Here is a 16,370-nt window from a genome sequence, read left to right on the forward strand (position 1 = left end):
AGTCATAGTGTAATCTTCTAACAGACATAGCTCACAAAAGATTTTGCCTACACTAATTTGATTTACTGAACAGGGTAAAGAGAAGCTTAATGGAATCTGTATTTCACTTGATCCTATAGTCATGCGTTGTAGAAGAAAATAAGTGTGTGTGTGTGTGTGTGTGTGTGTGTGTGTGTGTGTGTGTGTGTGTGCACGTGTACATGTGTGTGCATGTGTGTGCGCGAGTGTGTGTGCATGTGTGAAATAACTTGCCGTTAGAAACAGCATTCAGATCTGTCTGTACCACAAGCTCAGCTACTTCGGCTACTGCGCTGTAAATTGTGCGTGGTACTGTAGCTGCGTAAAGGCAGATATTAAGATTTTGTTTCTGTGTGTAGTTACAGAGTTATGAATTATTGAGACAGCCAGCTGTCACCCAAAGTCATGCGATCAAGCTGGAACCAAAATGTGTCAGTCCCCTCAGCTAAATGTTAGCCTACATCACTAATGAACTGTCAGTGTTGGTGCCAAATGTGATTGGGTTTCTCTGTTTCATTCAAATGTGCCTTGCAGAACACTCCTCAGCCATAACTAACCTGCAAGCCTGTATAATTGAATTGAGTATGCAGCTTTTCATCCTGTATCTTCCGTCCACACCATTTGTATAATTAAGCAACAATTAATTTGTTCAGATATTGGCACCATCAGAATTGTGTTGTCTAAGGTCTTTTGTTATTAAACGACTTTGCCCATTTTCAACCTATCTTCATATAAGTGGTCCTCACTAATGGTCATGATAAAATAGTACAAATTGTTTCTACTCGATCTGTGTCCCGTGGGCTGTGGACACTTCATAAACCCGCCTACCAGTGACATCATCGTTAGGCAGGTTTTTCTTTTCAAACAAGATTTCACATTTTTCATTTGGATTTTTGTTAACACGAGAACACTGGCTTCCATTATATCATGCTAACTTTCCAGGAATAGAAAGCCTGCAGTTTCTATTAGCTTGGATTGCCCATCGATGATGCCACTGGTAGGCGGGTTTCTGAACTGTCCACAGCCCTCCTCTGAGACACAGATGGGGTAGACAAAAATATTACCATAATGAGCAATAGTGAGGACCAATTACATGAAGATAGATTGAAAATGGGTGAAGTCATCCTTTAAGTATGTCATCACTAAAATCTCAGGAATCATTTGAAACATTTCAAGTGAAATGAAATCCAAGTCAGAAGCAGATTTTTCTTTCAATTATTTTTTACGTTTGATGATGAAACATATTATCCTTTGTATTTATTTATTTACTTACTTACCTGTATTGCTTACTTACTTACTTACGTACTTACTTACTTACTTACTTACTTACTTATTCATTTATTTATTTATTTTCATTTTTGTCTGCATTTTCTGTATCACCACTTCTGGACCAAATGTGCAAAATGGTGGTGTGTTCGTGAAGTAAAGTAGCATAAAGAATCAACTGAATCCCTCACGCACTAATGGCGACAGCTGTTGCTCTGTTAGTCCTTTCAGCAAAGGTCAGACAGATAATGCTTCACCTGATGGTGTGTTCAAGTTTGAAGCAGAGGGAACCTTTTGAATAATTCATTTGAACAAATGTGTAAATAGTAGTTTCCTTTCCTTCAAACTAAATATTTTGAAAACATTGACACCTCCAGTCAGAATTGATATTTCAACAAATGGCAGGTGTTACTGTTGGGAGTGCTTACTCAAAACTAGGTCATTATATACTTGAAATATCTCTGTAGGACCCTCAACCAGTGTAGTGTTTTGTTTCTAGCTGTAACAATTACCTACAGCATTATAGCACTAGGAGGAAGCATACCCCGGAGTTGGCAATGTTACCCATTTGTATATACAAGCTTTTAAAGCTCAGGGGTTTGGTTGCTAATTAAAAAGTATTGCAGAGCACCCAACTTCGGATGCTCTTTAGGCTATCTTTATTTATTTAATACATTTTGTATTTATTTTTTGTAATTGTTTACAAGGGGCCCAATGCCATGACCACATCCCCATCCTCTCCCTCAATCCTAGCCAACAGTCAGAGGTTGTCTTTCTACTGTCGTTTTCTTACTGCTGTCTCCACCATCATACCTTCCTATCAGCTCTCATACTTCAACACAGCTGCAGCTAATACATTTAATAATGGATGGGTTAGATTTAGGTGTGCCAATGACACTACTGTTGACTACTGTCCATGCGAGCACATTGGCACACCTACATAAATCTAACTCACCCATTATTAATTCTGTTAGCTGCACCCGCGTTGCTTACATCACAGTACACTGAAGGTCAGCCAGCCATGTTTTACCCTTAACAAGAAAACAAACTGCATCATTTTATTTTAAAAGTAAATGAATTCAATGATTACATTTTATTACATTCTTGTCAAGTGAAATTAGTTTTCTTTGTTAAAGAGAACAGTATTTGAACTTCAAATTGTATTCCCCCCCCCCAAAACATTGTTGAAAATTGGGATATGTCCTCTTAACAACACTCTCCTTTATTTCTTCCCACACACTATTGTGCTGTAACTACAGTACCTTGCTTCGTATGGCCATAAGGGAATACTATTAAGATTATAGCCTATTTCGAAGCCAAGCAATTACTGCTCCACAGTTGGTCATAACCTGCTTTAAAAATGTGTCTGCTTCCAACTGGATGCCAGCTATTGTACAACCAAGTAGCTAGCTACTTGGATGCCTTTTTCATTTTTCAGACAGGAGTGGTTGGTTAGAGAACAATTAGCATGCCTTTTCATGACCATATATTTAGAGGAGCCCGGCACAGTCAAAAAGATCTGAGTGGTCCAATTAGTGTCTGGATTTTAAAGCAGTCCAAACTCGGCACACTGTTCACACACGTGTGCTTTGTCTCTAAATGCCTATTTTAAGAATGCTTTGGAATGATGGAGGTAGAATGTTTGGTGGAGAGAAAGATGATTGAATACCCTTTGGGAACCTTGGCATTCTGTCATCAGCCTGTTCACCAGAGTTGGATATGTAAATGACTTTTTTGCATTGTTAGTTTAACAGATGAAAAACCTTGTTGTAATGAGGCCGTAATGAGAATTCTCCTATGTTGACAGTTTTGACAATCTGGTTTACTCACTCAGGCAGCATTTTATTTTGTTTGTGTTCCAAGATACCACTAACTATCTAGCCTGCATTAAAGGAAAGTTATGGGATTCATTGGCGTTGTTGAATTATTAGGCGAAGTGAACCAGAAGTGTCTTAGACATGGATGTAGTGCACTGGTTATTTCTCTGAAAATGTGCAATGATCTTTAATGTCTTATCTCTCCAGATGTAAGGAGTAATGGGCCGTTCACACCAAGCACTATAACTATAATAATAGATTTGAACATCATTCCAACCCAAGTGGATGGCAGAGTTCACACCACAGCAAAAAGGGGACAATTATAGTTTTAGTACACTTCATTCATAGCAACACTGTGCTTCAGGGTCAAACATGGAAGAAAAAGCAGTCAATCCATTGGGGCTAGTTACGTGTTTGTTCCATAATGAGTTTGTTATTGTAGCCATAGCAATACGCGTCATCAAGTAAGTCCCCCAGCAAAGTAGGTAGCTATGAACACGGAAGTAGGGCACTTGTGTTTTGACCTATCTATACTTGACAATATGAGTAAGGCCTTGTTTGTTGCTGGCTTTTAGAGATTCTATCACTTCTCAATCACTGCTCTGTGCATGTATCAAATACAAGCCAATATGACCAAGTTAGATGAGTCTCATAAACCATTAAAAGCACACACAGTACTGTGTTCTTTTAGCTGAATGTGTGCAATTAGTTTTTCCGTCTTCTTTTTTTCTCCTTTTTTCAGTGCTACACAAAGATGTTTATTCTGTTTACCTCCAGCCCTCCACTGAATAAAGTAGTGTCCATCAAATAACTAGGCTAATACCAGCCAAGCCTGACGTGTCACGTTGTGGATAATTGGAAAATTGCATGCCGGTCTACTGTGATGTGTTTGAGTTTCTATTGTAAGATCAGTCTGGTTTGGCCTGATCAGATGGACCCCCATTCAATAAACAATAAACAATGGTGATTCCAGTAAGAGAAACTGAACATTGAAAGAAGTGTGTTCTTATCATAATGAACATGACAACAGTAGAATGAGAGAGAGTATTACTTTTCATTTTCTATCAGGAATGTGAATGGGAACTGTGGGCAATATAGCAATTGAGATTGAGAACTGCAACATCACGTGCTATAGTGCTATTTGGTGTCTGAGTTCAGCTTCATGTGCTTTTCAACGTGATATCATATGCTCTTTTGACCACGTTGCAGTGTACTGGAATGTTTTGCAATGGAATTCAAAAGTGTGCTACACTGAGCAAATTAGGCATACATTTATACCTCACATGGCTAATCTGTCATGCACTGATGGGTGTACTATCTGTTCTGGGATTCTGTACTCTGAGATCAGATAGTGTCAGAGAAGCTAATCTTCATGAACATGGACAGTAATGCTCGACAGGTCATGACCCTTTGGTGTATTCATGTAGGTCAGAAACATTGTAGGCCTAATTGCCAGCGCTGTACAAAAGGTGAAATAGGCTGATGATGATGAAATGACTTGTGATCTGCCAATAGAGGTGTATTACATTAACTTACTGTACATCTGCCTATATCAACAAAGATAACAAAGGCAACCTAAAGGTGTGCATAGTTGAGCAGCATGGCTCATCGCCAGATCACCTCAGTGTCCTAATATATGACCTGAGATAAGCTCATTGGCCTTCTTGATCTTAACCACCAAATTTGCACCATTATATCAGATATTGAGTTAGAGATCTAGTATTTGCAGTTGCTGTTATGATTTGACACATGTGATGCATGACATCATGAAACAGACCCACCTCCGCTGGGGCAGCGCCTCGGGGAGCAACTTTAGGTGTCTTGCTCAGGGACACCTCGACACAGGAATCGAACCTGGGACCTCCTGCCTCCAGTGGTGTAAAGTAACTAAGTGTATTTACTCAAGTACTGTACTTATGTACACTTTTGAGGATTTTTTACTTTACTGGAGTATTTCCCATTTTCAGTACTTTTACTTCTACTCTACTACATCTCACATCTACATTTTACTCCACTACAATTATTTGAAAACTTTAGTTACTAGTTACTTTTCAGATATAAATTATGACATTATGAAACATACATTAACCTCTTAGCACTATTTTATACATAGGCTATTTGAAAATAGCCAATCTACAAGCTCACAATACGTCGCGATGCAACGTGTTGTGAGCTTGTAGATCTGCTATTTTCAAACATTTTAGTACTTTTACTTTTAGTACTTTCAGTACATTTTGATGCCAATACTTTTGTACTTTTACGCAAGTACATTTTGTATTCTGGACTTTTACTTGTAAAGAGTATATCTATATTGCAGTATTGGTACTTTTATTTAAGTAAAGAATTTGAGTACTTTTTCCACCACTGCCTGTCTCCTAGGCAGGCTCTCTACCCATTCAGCTATGGCCACCCTGCTATGGTGGACAGTGGCACGGTGAAGACCAACATCCCATTGTGTGCAAAGTGAAGACAGTGAGGTTTAGACGTACTGTGTAGGGCTGCACAATCAATCGAAAGTAATTTAAAATCATCATGTTATGTTTAGCACTTAATCGTGAAACTTGGCAGTTAATTCAACCGTCTTTTTGGTCAGCCTTGCTCTAGTCTCCTCATTATTACACAAGGGTTAATAGAATGTCAGCATAATGTTATACAACCCGTCAGGCTCACTGAGGCATAATAAAAAATCACAGTGGAAATTACACACCCTTTGTCTAAAGATAAAGTTACAGAGGAGCTCAATGTGCAACATTGCAGACATTACAGATATTTTAAAAACACATTACTCCACCAAAAAGCAATCATTATAGATTATTGTGATAGAAAATGGTGATGCAATATTAAGCAAAAAATATTGGGATGATCATTTTAATCATAATTGTGCAGGCCTTCAATACAGTTTAGTCATTTGTCAGAATACCAATATAGAATTGTATTCACAAGAATGGTATCCTACTGACATGCTTGAAGTAGCAGAAGGTAGTCCTCCTATAGCTCTGGCTAGAAGGAGTTCTCCTTAAAGGAGGAGTTCACCCAAAAAATGACTTATTGTCTCCGCCAGGCCGAAAGGCATGGCGAGAGAGTATGTTTTACCCTCCGTCCGTCCGTCCGTCCGTGTGTGTGTGTGTCCTGTCCGTGTGTTACCAGCTAATCTCCGGCACCGTTGGCCCGGTCGCTGCGAAACTGTGCACACACACTCCCTGGATGCCAATTCAGAACCTCTGCCTCAAATTTTCACACAGCCCTGTTATAGCGCCACCTGGAGGCTGATTTGTGCAAAACATTTTTTTTAATATTACTCCTACAGATTTTATCTAAACGTCATGCAAATCGGTACACTGTATATCTATAGTCATGTGATCAACACGGATCTGTCCGATTTCCCATATTCCATCCTCATTGGCTAAGGTTGGCTTCCAAAATTTGCAGGATTGGATCCGTTTTGAACAAAATGCCTCAAATCATGAACGCAGCTTGCGATTTCCGTGAAATTTCACAAACACATTCCCACTAGGCCAAGGAAGAAATGCCACCCTTTTTCACATTGGCCTGTTATAGCGCCACCAGCAGGTCTAATTTAGCAAAACACATTTTTGGAACAAAATGCCTCAAATCATGATGTCCGATTGCCGTGAACGACCTAAGAATAAATGGCACCCTTTTCACATTCGCTTATTATAGCGCCACCAGGAGGCCACAATAACGTACCTGACCTGGCGGAGACCTGTGCTCCGAGGAGCACTTTTTCTAGTTTTCTATCAATTACACACCCCATGAAGCCTTGATTTCATGAATTTATTTTTGTTTTTGTGGCATTCCTAAGACAATAATTTGATGACCGTGTGTATTTCCGGTAGGAGACACAAATATGTCTCCTACCGGATACATTAGCCGGTAGGAGACGGGAATCAAATTATTAGCTTAGGAATGCGACAAAAACAAAAAATAATCCATGGATTCAAGGCTTCATAGGGTGTGCAATTGATAGAAAATAAGTCATTTTTTGGGTGAACTCCTCCTTTAACGCTATGGTACTTTCGAGCGTTGCCCACACCGTCGCACACCCGCGGTAGTGCAGGCTGCGCAGCCTCTCGTCTTTAGTAAAAATAAAAGATACACTTTCACTACTCACCAAAACAAAGATGTTGAAAGCCTACTTTCCTTAGTGGGAACACTTGAAGCCCCACACCTCACGTCTGAAATACACTTTTTTGGATAGAAAAGAAAATATTTCACCGGAAGGAAAAATCGAGTCAATAGAAAAATTCCATTGACCAGATCTGTAGAGGCCAGGGCGCAGCGGAGTAACGGTGAAATATTTAATTTTCTGGCCAAAAAGTGTATTTTAGACATGAGGTGGGGGGGGACTCCGAGTGTTCCCACTAAGGGAATACTTTCAACATCTTAAAACCGTCTGTAATTGTATTTTTTATTTATTACTAAAGACGAGAGGCTGCGCAGCCTGCGCTACTGCAGGTGTGCGGGCAACGTACGGCTCGAAAGTACCATAGCGTTAAGGAGAACTCCTTCTGACGCTATATGGACCAGAGCTAGTCCTCCTACAACATCCCTCCTCCACCACTGCTGTTTTCTTTAGACAGACAATGCTGTCTCTCAGCTGCTGAGCAGCAGCCAGTACTGTTATCCGTCTCTGTAGCCTATCACTGTGGGTAGTGGGTACAGTGCTGTTTCTGAGCTCTCCACAGTGGGCTGTTGGAAGCCATCAGGGTCGGCCGTCTCTTTAGCCTGTTGTTGCGAATAACAGTTTGGTAGGAACTCGTATCTACTACTCTTGCCTCTATCCAACCAAGTATAATCTCTACGTGAGCATGACAGTTTGGCCACATTAAATACTTTATGTTACAATAAATGTTTTAACCACTCTTGAAAACAGGCTTTGCAAATTGGAACTGCTTGTGAAAAAGTAGGTGCTGCAGTCTCAGCGAATTACAATAGAGTGTATGGGTGTCAGTACCTGAATATATATGAATGAAGTATTATCTTTTACGGCACTGAAAAATCTTGTTTGTACAAATCTTTGAATATATATATTTTTCAAGCGAACATTTGTAAAATATTTTGTTCCAGGGAGCCCCAGAAGCAAAGATTTGAGTTACAAATGTTCGAATATGTTCAATCTTTGGATATATATTCAAAGATTTGCACACATTTTTCAAAAAATAGCAGATCTACAAGCTCGTAGTGTGGCACTTGAAAAGAAAAGATTCTTGATCTTTTCAGATGAGATTCAGTGCGTCTCTCTACAAGTCTATACCTTAGGTGCACTTTATACTCTGTGTTGTATTGTTGTATGTTGTGTGTGTGCTACGGGTACATGGGAGCTCCCTAGTAATTTTGTTGTGACAACTGTGTATGCATTTGTGTGCAATGACAAATAAAAGCCTATTCTATTCTATTCTAGGTGGGGAGATACAGCTTACAGAGTGAAACATACAGTGTGATCAGAATAGTCATTCTCTCATTGAGTTAACTTCTAGCTGGTGAAATGATTGTGAAATGAAACTGTTACTCATTTAGCTGGGGACCCTCTTAAACCCCCTCAAGGACTCCTGGGTCCATTTTGAGAGAAAGAATTGATTTGCTTCGGAGGATGGGGGGAAAGCCTTGCTTCCCAATTTGGGCAAATTTTGTTCCATTCTTTTTTAAATGTTTTATTTTTTATTCAAAATTAGCAGATCTACAAGCTCCCTAGTATGTGAGCTTGTAGATCAGCTATTTTCACAATTTGTCATACGATGAAGTATACAGTATGTGATTCAAATGTCTGTCTCCTATGTTTTTTGTTTTGTTTTGAACAAATTGAACCCGTCCTGATTTTGTATTTTACTGTTATCTGTTTTCAGTTTCTTTGGAAGTTGAGATCACACCAAGGCAGGGTGAAATCAGTGTTGGGGAGTCAAAATTCTTCTTGTGTGACGGTAAGCTTATCAACACTAATTTAACTGTGAGTTTAACCAAGCCTTTGTTATCATTTCCATTAAAACCACAACTCGGGATATTAACCACTTTAAACCTGACATTGAAAGTCTTTAAATAAAAAAATGATAACTGAAAATAGAGAAAATTGCTGATTTACACGTCACACACATTGTTTTATATATATTTTTTTTTCTTTTTTACTATCTTTTATGCATGTAGATCTAGTTAACCAATGCAACTAAAGTTACAGTACCAGTTTCCAGTAAGTGATTTCACGTGTTGCTTTTCCTCTGTGCTCAGTTGTTGGTGTCGCGAAACAGATAGACTGGTTTGGACCGAGCGGGGACAGGATAGAACCGAACAGGCCAGACATCACCGTAACCCGTAACGATGAGTCCTCTTCCACACTCACACTTTATAAAGCTGGGACTGACAACGCCGGAACGTACAAGTGTGTTGCTACCAATGGAGATCAGCAAGCTGAGTCAACGGTCAACGTGAAAATCTACCGTAAGCACCTATCTGTCTATGCATGTTCTTTGAATCCAGGAAGTGAGTGTTCTAGGTACAGACAAGGCACTAATGTATTTATTATGGGTGCTAATGATTTCATAAATTGGAAGTTTCAGCCATAAAAGTAAGTGTAGAGAAACAAATCCTTTGTTTTGAAGGCATACAGCTGTATTTTATTGACTGCTCAAGGGTAACATGTTCTTTCCCTTTCTTTCCAAGTGAAAATAGATTTTTTTTCATCTGTTCAATAAACCCATTCAAGACTGTTAGAGGTCTGCTTAATGATCCTGTCTGTTGTGCATTCCTTTTGAATAATGGGTTTTTATTTTCCGTGCGCGTCAAGCATCAGCAAAAGTTCAGTCCATCAGACTTTAAATCTTCTAAACCTTTTCTAAACTGAAAACGTACAGTGTTATTTCAGACCCTATCTAGAAAGAGAACTTGACTTCAGTCACCCCATTGAAAGTAATAGCGAAAACCTCTCAAGATGCTGCCACCTGTCCATTGAACGGTTCCTCAAGCTAAATAGAAGCTGAAAGTACATTATACCAGGAGTGGGCTCCTTATATGTTCCATATGAACATATAAGTTGTGCATATTATTGTTAAAATAGTAATATATTCATATATCCATTTGCTAAAAGAATTACATTTCAGGGGCTGGTTTTGCTTACAGGAAAACTTTATACCATTAAACACTTTAACCATTATTTTATACTTTCTATTTCTATTCAAAAATAGCAGATATACAACCTTGTAGATCTGCTATTTTTGAAAAATCGTGAAAATGTGTGTACATTTTTGAATATATATATATTTTGAATGTGAACATTTTTAACTCAAATCTTTGCTTCTGGTGGTCCCTGGAACAAAATATTTTGAGATGGGGGTCCGCGGCCAAATACATAAAATTTGGGGGGTCATTGACATGAAAAAGTTTGAGTACCACTGACATAAAAACGGTTTTACTGATTTAGAAGCCTCAGGTCTTAATAGGTTCAAATTAAAACATCACAGTGGAGTTTTTGCTTGAAACGTATTATCAAATCATTGACTTAATGCCTTGCATGTTACATTGCAGAAAAGATAACCTTCACAAATGCCCCCTCGCCTCAAGAGTTTAACGAAGGGGACAGCGCCATCATCGTCTGTGATGTCATCAGTACGCCTCCTCCTACCGTCCTATGGAAACACAAAGGGAAGAAAGTGGAGATGAAAAAGGATGGTAAGATCACCATTCAGGATTGTATTTAGCAGTATTTCACTTTCATCCGTCACATGTGTCTGCCCCTGTCATTTGTTTTCACTCAGCCATACTAGTTCCCTCTCAGCTGTCAAGTTCTTTCTTCCGCACAGCAGTTCTCTGACAAATGATAAATCATAGCATATGAATAAGAACATTTAGTTCACTTCACTGTACAGGTGCAGTTTTCCAAGAGTCTCTGTGCATCCAAATGTCTAAAGTTTCCTTTTACTGTAGATGGTTTCATAAATGTGGCATCTGTCCAAAGCTGGATATTATAGTCGTCATCATCAAAGACATTTTTCCAGCTGCATAGTTTTGGAGTAGCGTTGCTAGGATGGACAACAAAAATGCAGTTTGAAGCTTGTAAATCTTAATCAAACCAACATTATGTAATGCATGATCACACTGTGAATACTAGCTATCTTGGAGACAAGATGGACATACAAACATGATGCCAACCTTTACAGTACACTACTGTAAAGCAAAGTCCAAAAAGGAACAAAGACCAAGAATTGACATAACTACACCAAATCTCTTAAAATAATTGCCGATCTACAAGCTCACAATGTGTTGCAACGCGATGCATTGAGAGCTTCTAGACTTCTACAGTAGATCTACTCCTTGTTTTTGCCAATTGTTCACCAATTATGACATGGCCAGAATAGGGATGCTAGGATTCATGTGGTTAATCCCATGGCCGTGACCATGCTGTGATGCATTGTGAGCTTGTGGGCAATTTTCCCAGAATGTTCGCCTATTTTCACCACTTTTTTGCCTATTATGACATGCCCAGATTAGGGATGCTGAGGTTCATGTGGTTAATCCAAAAACCTTTTGGTCTGTTGGTCTAAATTAACAGAGTTTGCTTCTAAAGTCAGAAAATATTGAAATGTAAAATGTAGGGATGTCCGATATTATCGGCCGATATTAGCATAAAAATTGATATCGGGAAAATATCGGTATCGGTTTTTTTTGCTTTATAAATAAGTTACCGATACCGGTCTTAATTACCGGTATCGGTAATTAAGAGTTGGACAATATCGGTATATCGGTTATCGGTAAAAAAGCCAATATCGGACAACCCTAGTAAAATGTGAATATTGTCGCTGTCGGGTGGAAACCTCATACGTCCAACAAACAAATAAAAAAAATAGCAAAAGTAGCAGATCAACAAGCTCGAAACGCTTGTTGATCTGCTACTTTTGACGCTTTTGTGTGACGATGTGTGATGTGATGATCAGGGCATTAATGTAAGAAAAAACACAACAAGTTAAAATATGGAGATAGGAGGTTTCTGCCCGGCAGCAACGATATACAACCCTAAAAATGTTGAAAGCACTTCCTACTATTATGATTCTGACTGGGAGTTTTCAGATTCAAATATCTCATTGCCATAGCGAGGATAGGCAACGCAAAATCTGTGTTCTTTTGTTGCTGTTGTTGTTTTCTTCTTACAGAGAGTGGGATGTACTGTATATATATTTTCCTGTATTGACACACAGCAGAGACAATCTAAAGAGGGAAAAAGTGAAGGGGACGCTGGCTCTGTCAGTATTTCATCCTGGGCTGGTATAGGCTGCTACAGTATGTGTGTTTGTGGTGGGAAGCATATTCTTCACTAGACGAGGCGTGAAGATATATATCTATATCTATAATTTAATATACATATCATTTTTCCTTGGCTGTTAACATCCTTTTTCTGCAGCCATGCTCCTGAGCTGACTGTGTGTTCTGATGTGAAATATTCATTATATTTTAAATTTGGAAATGGCAGAGTTTAGTTCCCACGCATCCTTCACATGAAACAATAACATGCAATGTGGAATATTGTTATGGCTGGCTGAAGAATAATAACTCACAACCCTTGAGTGGTTTATAATAGTATTTTGAATTACTGCAGTTCATGATTAAAATTGTTTCACTTTTCATTCCTAACTGAACTAGGTCGTGCTGATTTTCCACTGTTATGGCAATATTTTCTTTTTTCTTTTTCTTTTTTCCTTTTTGTAGAACTTTCATGGAATTAATATGATTTGGTTATAAAGCTCATAAGTCAGTGTAATCAGCCAGAAAGTGTTGGATGGTGGTATCACACATAACATTCTTCATTTCCTTTGTTTCTGTTGATTACATACACATATTGACACAAAGTTGTCCTTGTTATTTACAACTAATGCTTTGAGCCCTTTGCCAGCACATTGTCAATACACTAGAAATGGTGTCGGAGCCAGTGTTAATAACAACATTTGGTCTATTCAGAGATACCAGACATCGCACATAATGATTTGGATCACACAGGCTTCATTAATGTTAATGTTAATGGTTTTCTTTCCTATTCATATTCATTACATGGCGATAAAACCATTTTCATAGGAAGTAACTTGTCACTCAAGAGGTTTACTTAATTGCCTTAAGATATTATCCCTGGAAATGTAATATCACTAGCTAAATGATATACACTCACGTTCTGATTGCCCTCAGTTCGGTTCAAGATACTGGGTAACAACCACCTTCAGATCCATGGCATCAAGAAGACAGATGAGGGCATGTATACCTGCGAGGGCCGCCTCATGTCCCGCGGTGAGATCGATCTACGGATTATCAAGGTCATTGTCAATGGTGAGCCCTCTTTTCCCCTCTCTTTACATCTCTGTCATTTTCACTGGAGTCTGCATCTTTGCATGCGGTGCATGTCCTGTGACCCTTTTATGATTATTCTGGACGCAGAGCTTGTGCTCAAACAACTGGTGTTGTCTTAGCTAAGCTGTAAGGTCCATAGAAGCAACCAGGATCAGAAGGGTGATAATTTATTTATCCTACAACTCCATCCACTGTTGACATTGTTGACATACATACGTCTGTCTCTGTCTCTCTCTCTCTCTCTCTCTCTCTCTCTCTCTCTCTCTCTCTCTCTCTCTCTCTCTCTCTCTCTCTCTCTCTCTCTCTCTCTCTCTCTCTCTCTCTCTCTCTCTCTCTCTCTCTCTCTCTCTCTCTCTCTCTCTCTCTCTCTCTCTCTCTCTCTCTCTCTCTCTCTCTCTCTCTCTCTCTCTCTCTCTCTCTCTCTCTCTCTCTCTCTCTCTCTCTCTCTCTCTCTCTCTCTCTCTCTCTCTCTCTCTCTGTGTGTGTGTGTCCATCCATCTGCCTGTGTCAGTTCTCCCAACCATCAGGGTATGGCAGTCGGAGGTGAATTCCACCGCAGACGTTGGGCAGTCCACCATGTTGACGTGTGCTGTCGATGGCTATCCTGAACCCATGGTGACCTGGGCACAGTAAGCCTCGAGCAGTAACAACCCACACATTCACACTGACACACTCAGGTGTCGCGTCAGGGGCTAGATGTCAAAATGTTGTATAAGTCAGTGGTATACTGTATGTTCTGATATTGTACATTGATTCAGCTTATCCCCTGAGACATCAGACGGTTGCAATGGAAAAGGCTATGTTTACAATGGGAATAACATGTGAATTAATCGCAGAGACCGCGATAGCCTCCTGCCCTTGTTAATCTGTCAATAATCCTTGCCTTGTGCAGCTTGTCGCTACAATTGCTCTAACCTTCTTAGAGAACATAAGGAGATATGGGACAGGTGAAACGTGACACTTAACTGAGCACCGTGGATGATGGTGCCAAATACACTTATCTTCTCTTAACAGATGAGAGGAAGATTATAACATACTCACAGTGTACTGTACTGTATGTACAGCATTTTGAACCAAACAAAAACTTAATATAGAAGCAGATTGTGCCTATATTGAAATTAGCCAGTACTTTCCCATTCTTTTTTTTTTTTTACAAAAAACATAAATACATCTATGCCATTTTGCCTTAGATCACAAGTTTGCATATTCCTTTCCTCTTCCAATTGATTGCTTTTTTAATTACATTTTTAATTTGATCAAATCAGAGGTTCCAAATTATATACAATATTCTTGCCATTATTTAAGAAATAATAATGTTGAAACAACGCGCTCTTAGGCATCTGATTGATTGTCTTATTTCTCAACAACAACAAACTGTTCATACTAACGTGAGCTGATTGCTATTTTGTATTTTTCACTGTCAATTACACTGTAAAAGTTGTGATTGCAATTGGAATCATCAACATGTGAGTCTGTGTGAACCTGTCTGTCATTCTCAGGAATGGAGTAGTTCTGGAGGCAGGACAGAAGTACAGCTTTAATGAGGATGGCTCCGAGATTACAATAATGGATGTCACCAAGTTGGATGAAGGAGAATACACCTGCATTGCCAAGAACAAGGCCGGGGAGAGCGAGCAAGAGCTAAGCCTAAGAGTGTTTGGTAAGGACAGATTTTCGTCTTGGCAAAAGTTGGGAACATACAGAAATACAGTGCATATTCAAACAGTGTAGGTAGTTTTCCAAGTGTATGTGGTTGAAGTGTGACAATGTGTAGGTGGGGGAAGAACATTCAGTATTTTTATCTCCACACAGGAGATCATGTATTTTCCCTGTGAGTTTGTTTTTTGTGTATGTGACTAGTGTCCACAGCTAATCTCGCATACTTCTAGGCCATCACTGTCATATTTCTTGTGCATGCTTACAGCAGGCAAGGCCATGGGATAATTGTCCCATTTTTCAGCTATCAATTTTTTTCAAAGATAGTCCAGTTGCTCTACATTTTGCACAGATGAAACATCCTCCGACCTCATACTGGTATACTGGTATTGAGAAAGTTTAAATCTCTAGACAAGGAGACAATTTAAAAGAAGCTTCTCTCAAACAGATTGTACTGTATTAGAGGCTCTAGTTCCATTGGGAATTAATGAAGATTTGGACTTGAGGCTTTTCCTGTGAATTGTCATCTGTAACAAACCTCTAAATAGTCCCTCCTTTTTTGTTTTTGTTTTCTTGATCAATGTCAATGGTTGTAAAATTACTTTACAGAAAGTGACTTCTATTAAATTTGCCTCTATTGAAATGTGTGTGTGTGTGTACTACAAATGTCTTGGATGTATATACATATCTTTCTCTGTTGGTATAGCTTGTTTGTACAATGGACATATTTGTCATAAGTTAGTCTATTTTACACACTAGTGTCCTTTTTTTTTTTTTTTAACAATGTCAGCCTTTTTGTAACACTTCCACAGACACATACTGTACACTCAGACAATAATACAGATACCTTTGTTTTTGTTTTCTTCCTTATTGGGGGGGGGGGGGGGGGAGTCTGCCTTCCCAAAATGTACTTTTGCACGTGATTGTTCTTCAATATGTGGGACATTAGAGGCCTATTTTTTGATGATTGGGCTTTGTTATGGTTTTAGGACTGACATTTATCCTTTTATCCTTAATGTCTGACTGTACTACATGCTGCTTACATTTCTGACCGATTCAATCAATCAAAAAAGTTGAGTGACGAGCTCGGAGAACAGGATGACACCAGGCAGTATCACACAACAAGTTCTGAAGTTTATTGCACTCAATATAGAAGAGAATATATACAGTAATGGACACATGGCGTGACCAGAATGTATGAGTAATAGAACAGAACAGAATGAGTAGGAACACAACATACATCTCGTATAATTGTGCACAGACAGTGCAGACAGA

General features: G+C 39.1%; 1 protein-coding gene across 2 annotated transcripts in view; it reads left to right on the plus strand.

The window, feature by feature from the left end:
* Positions 1-16,370, plus strand: part of ncam1b (neural cell adhesion molecule 1b) — a 103,907-nt gene that overhangs the window by 45,324 nt on the left and 42,213 nt on the right. For both annotated transcript variants that reach the window (XM_084065077.1, XM_084065078.1), the window contains exons 2-7: positions 8,966-9,040; positions 9,342-9,551; positions 10,635-10,778; positions 13,281-13,418; positions 13,951-14,068; positions 14,939-15,099. In XM_084065077.1, the coding sequence (XP_083921203.1) occupies positions 8,966-9,040; positions 9,342-9,551; positions 10,635-10,778; positions 13,281-13,418; positions 13,951-14,068; positions 14,939-15,099 (846 nt within the window). The remainder of the gene's footprint in view (positions 1-8,965; positions 9,041-9,341; positions 9,552-10,634; positions 10,779-13,280; positions 13,419-13,950; positions 14,069-14,938; positions 15,100-16,370) is intronic.

The sequence above is a fragment of the Gymnoscopelus microlampas genome (genome assembly GCF_963454915.1).
Source record: "Gymnoscopelus microlampas genome assembly, chromosome: 8".
Taxonomy (NCBI): domain Eukaryota; kingdom Metazoa; phylum Chordata; class Actinopteri; order Myctophiformes; family Myctophidae; genus Gymnoscopelus; species Gymnoscopelus microlampas.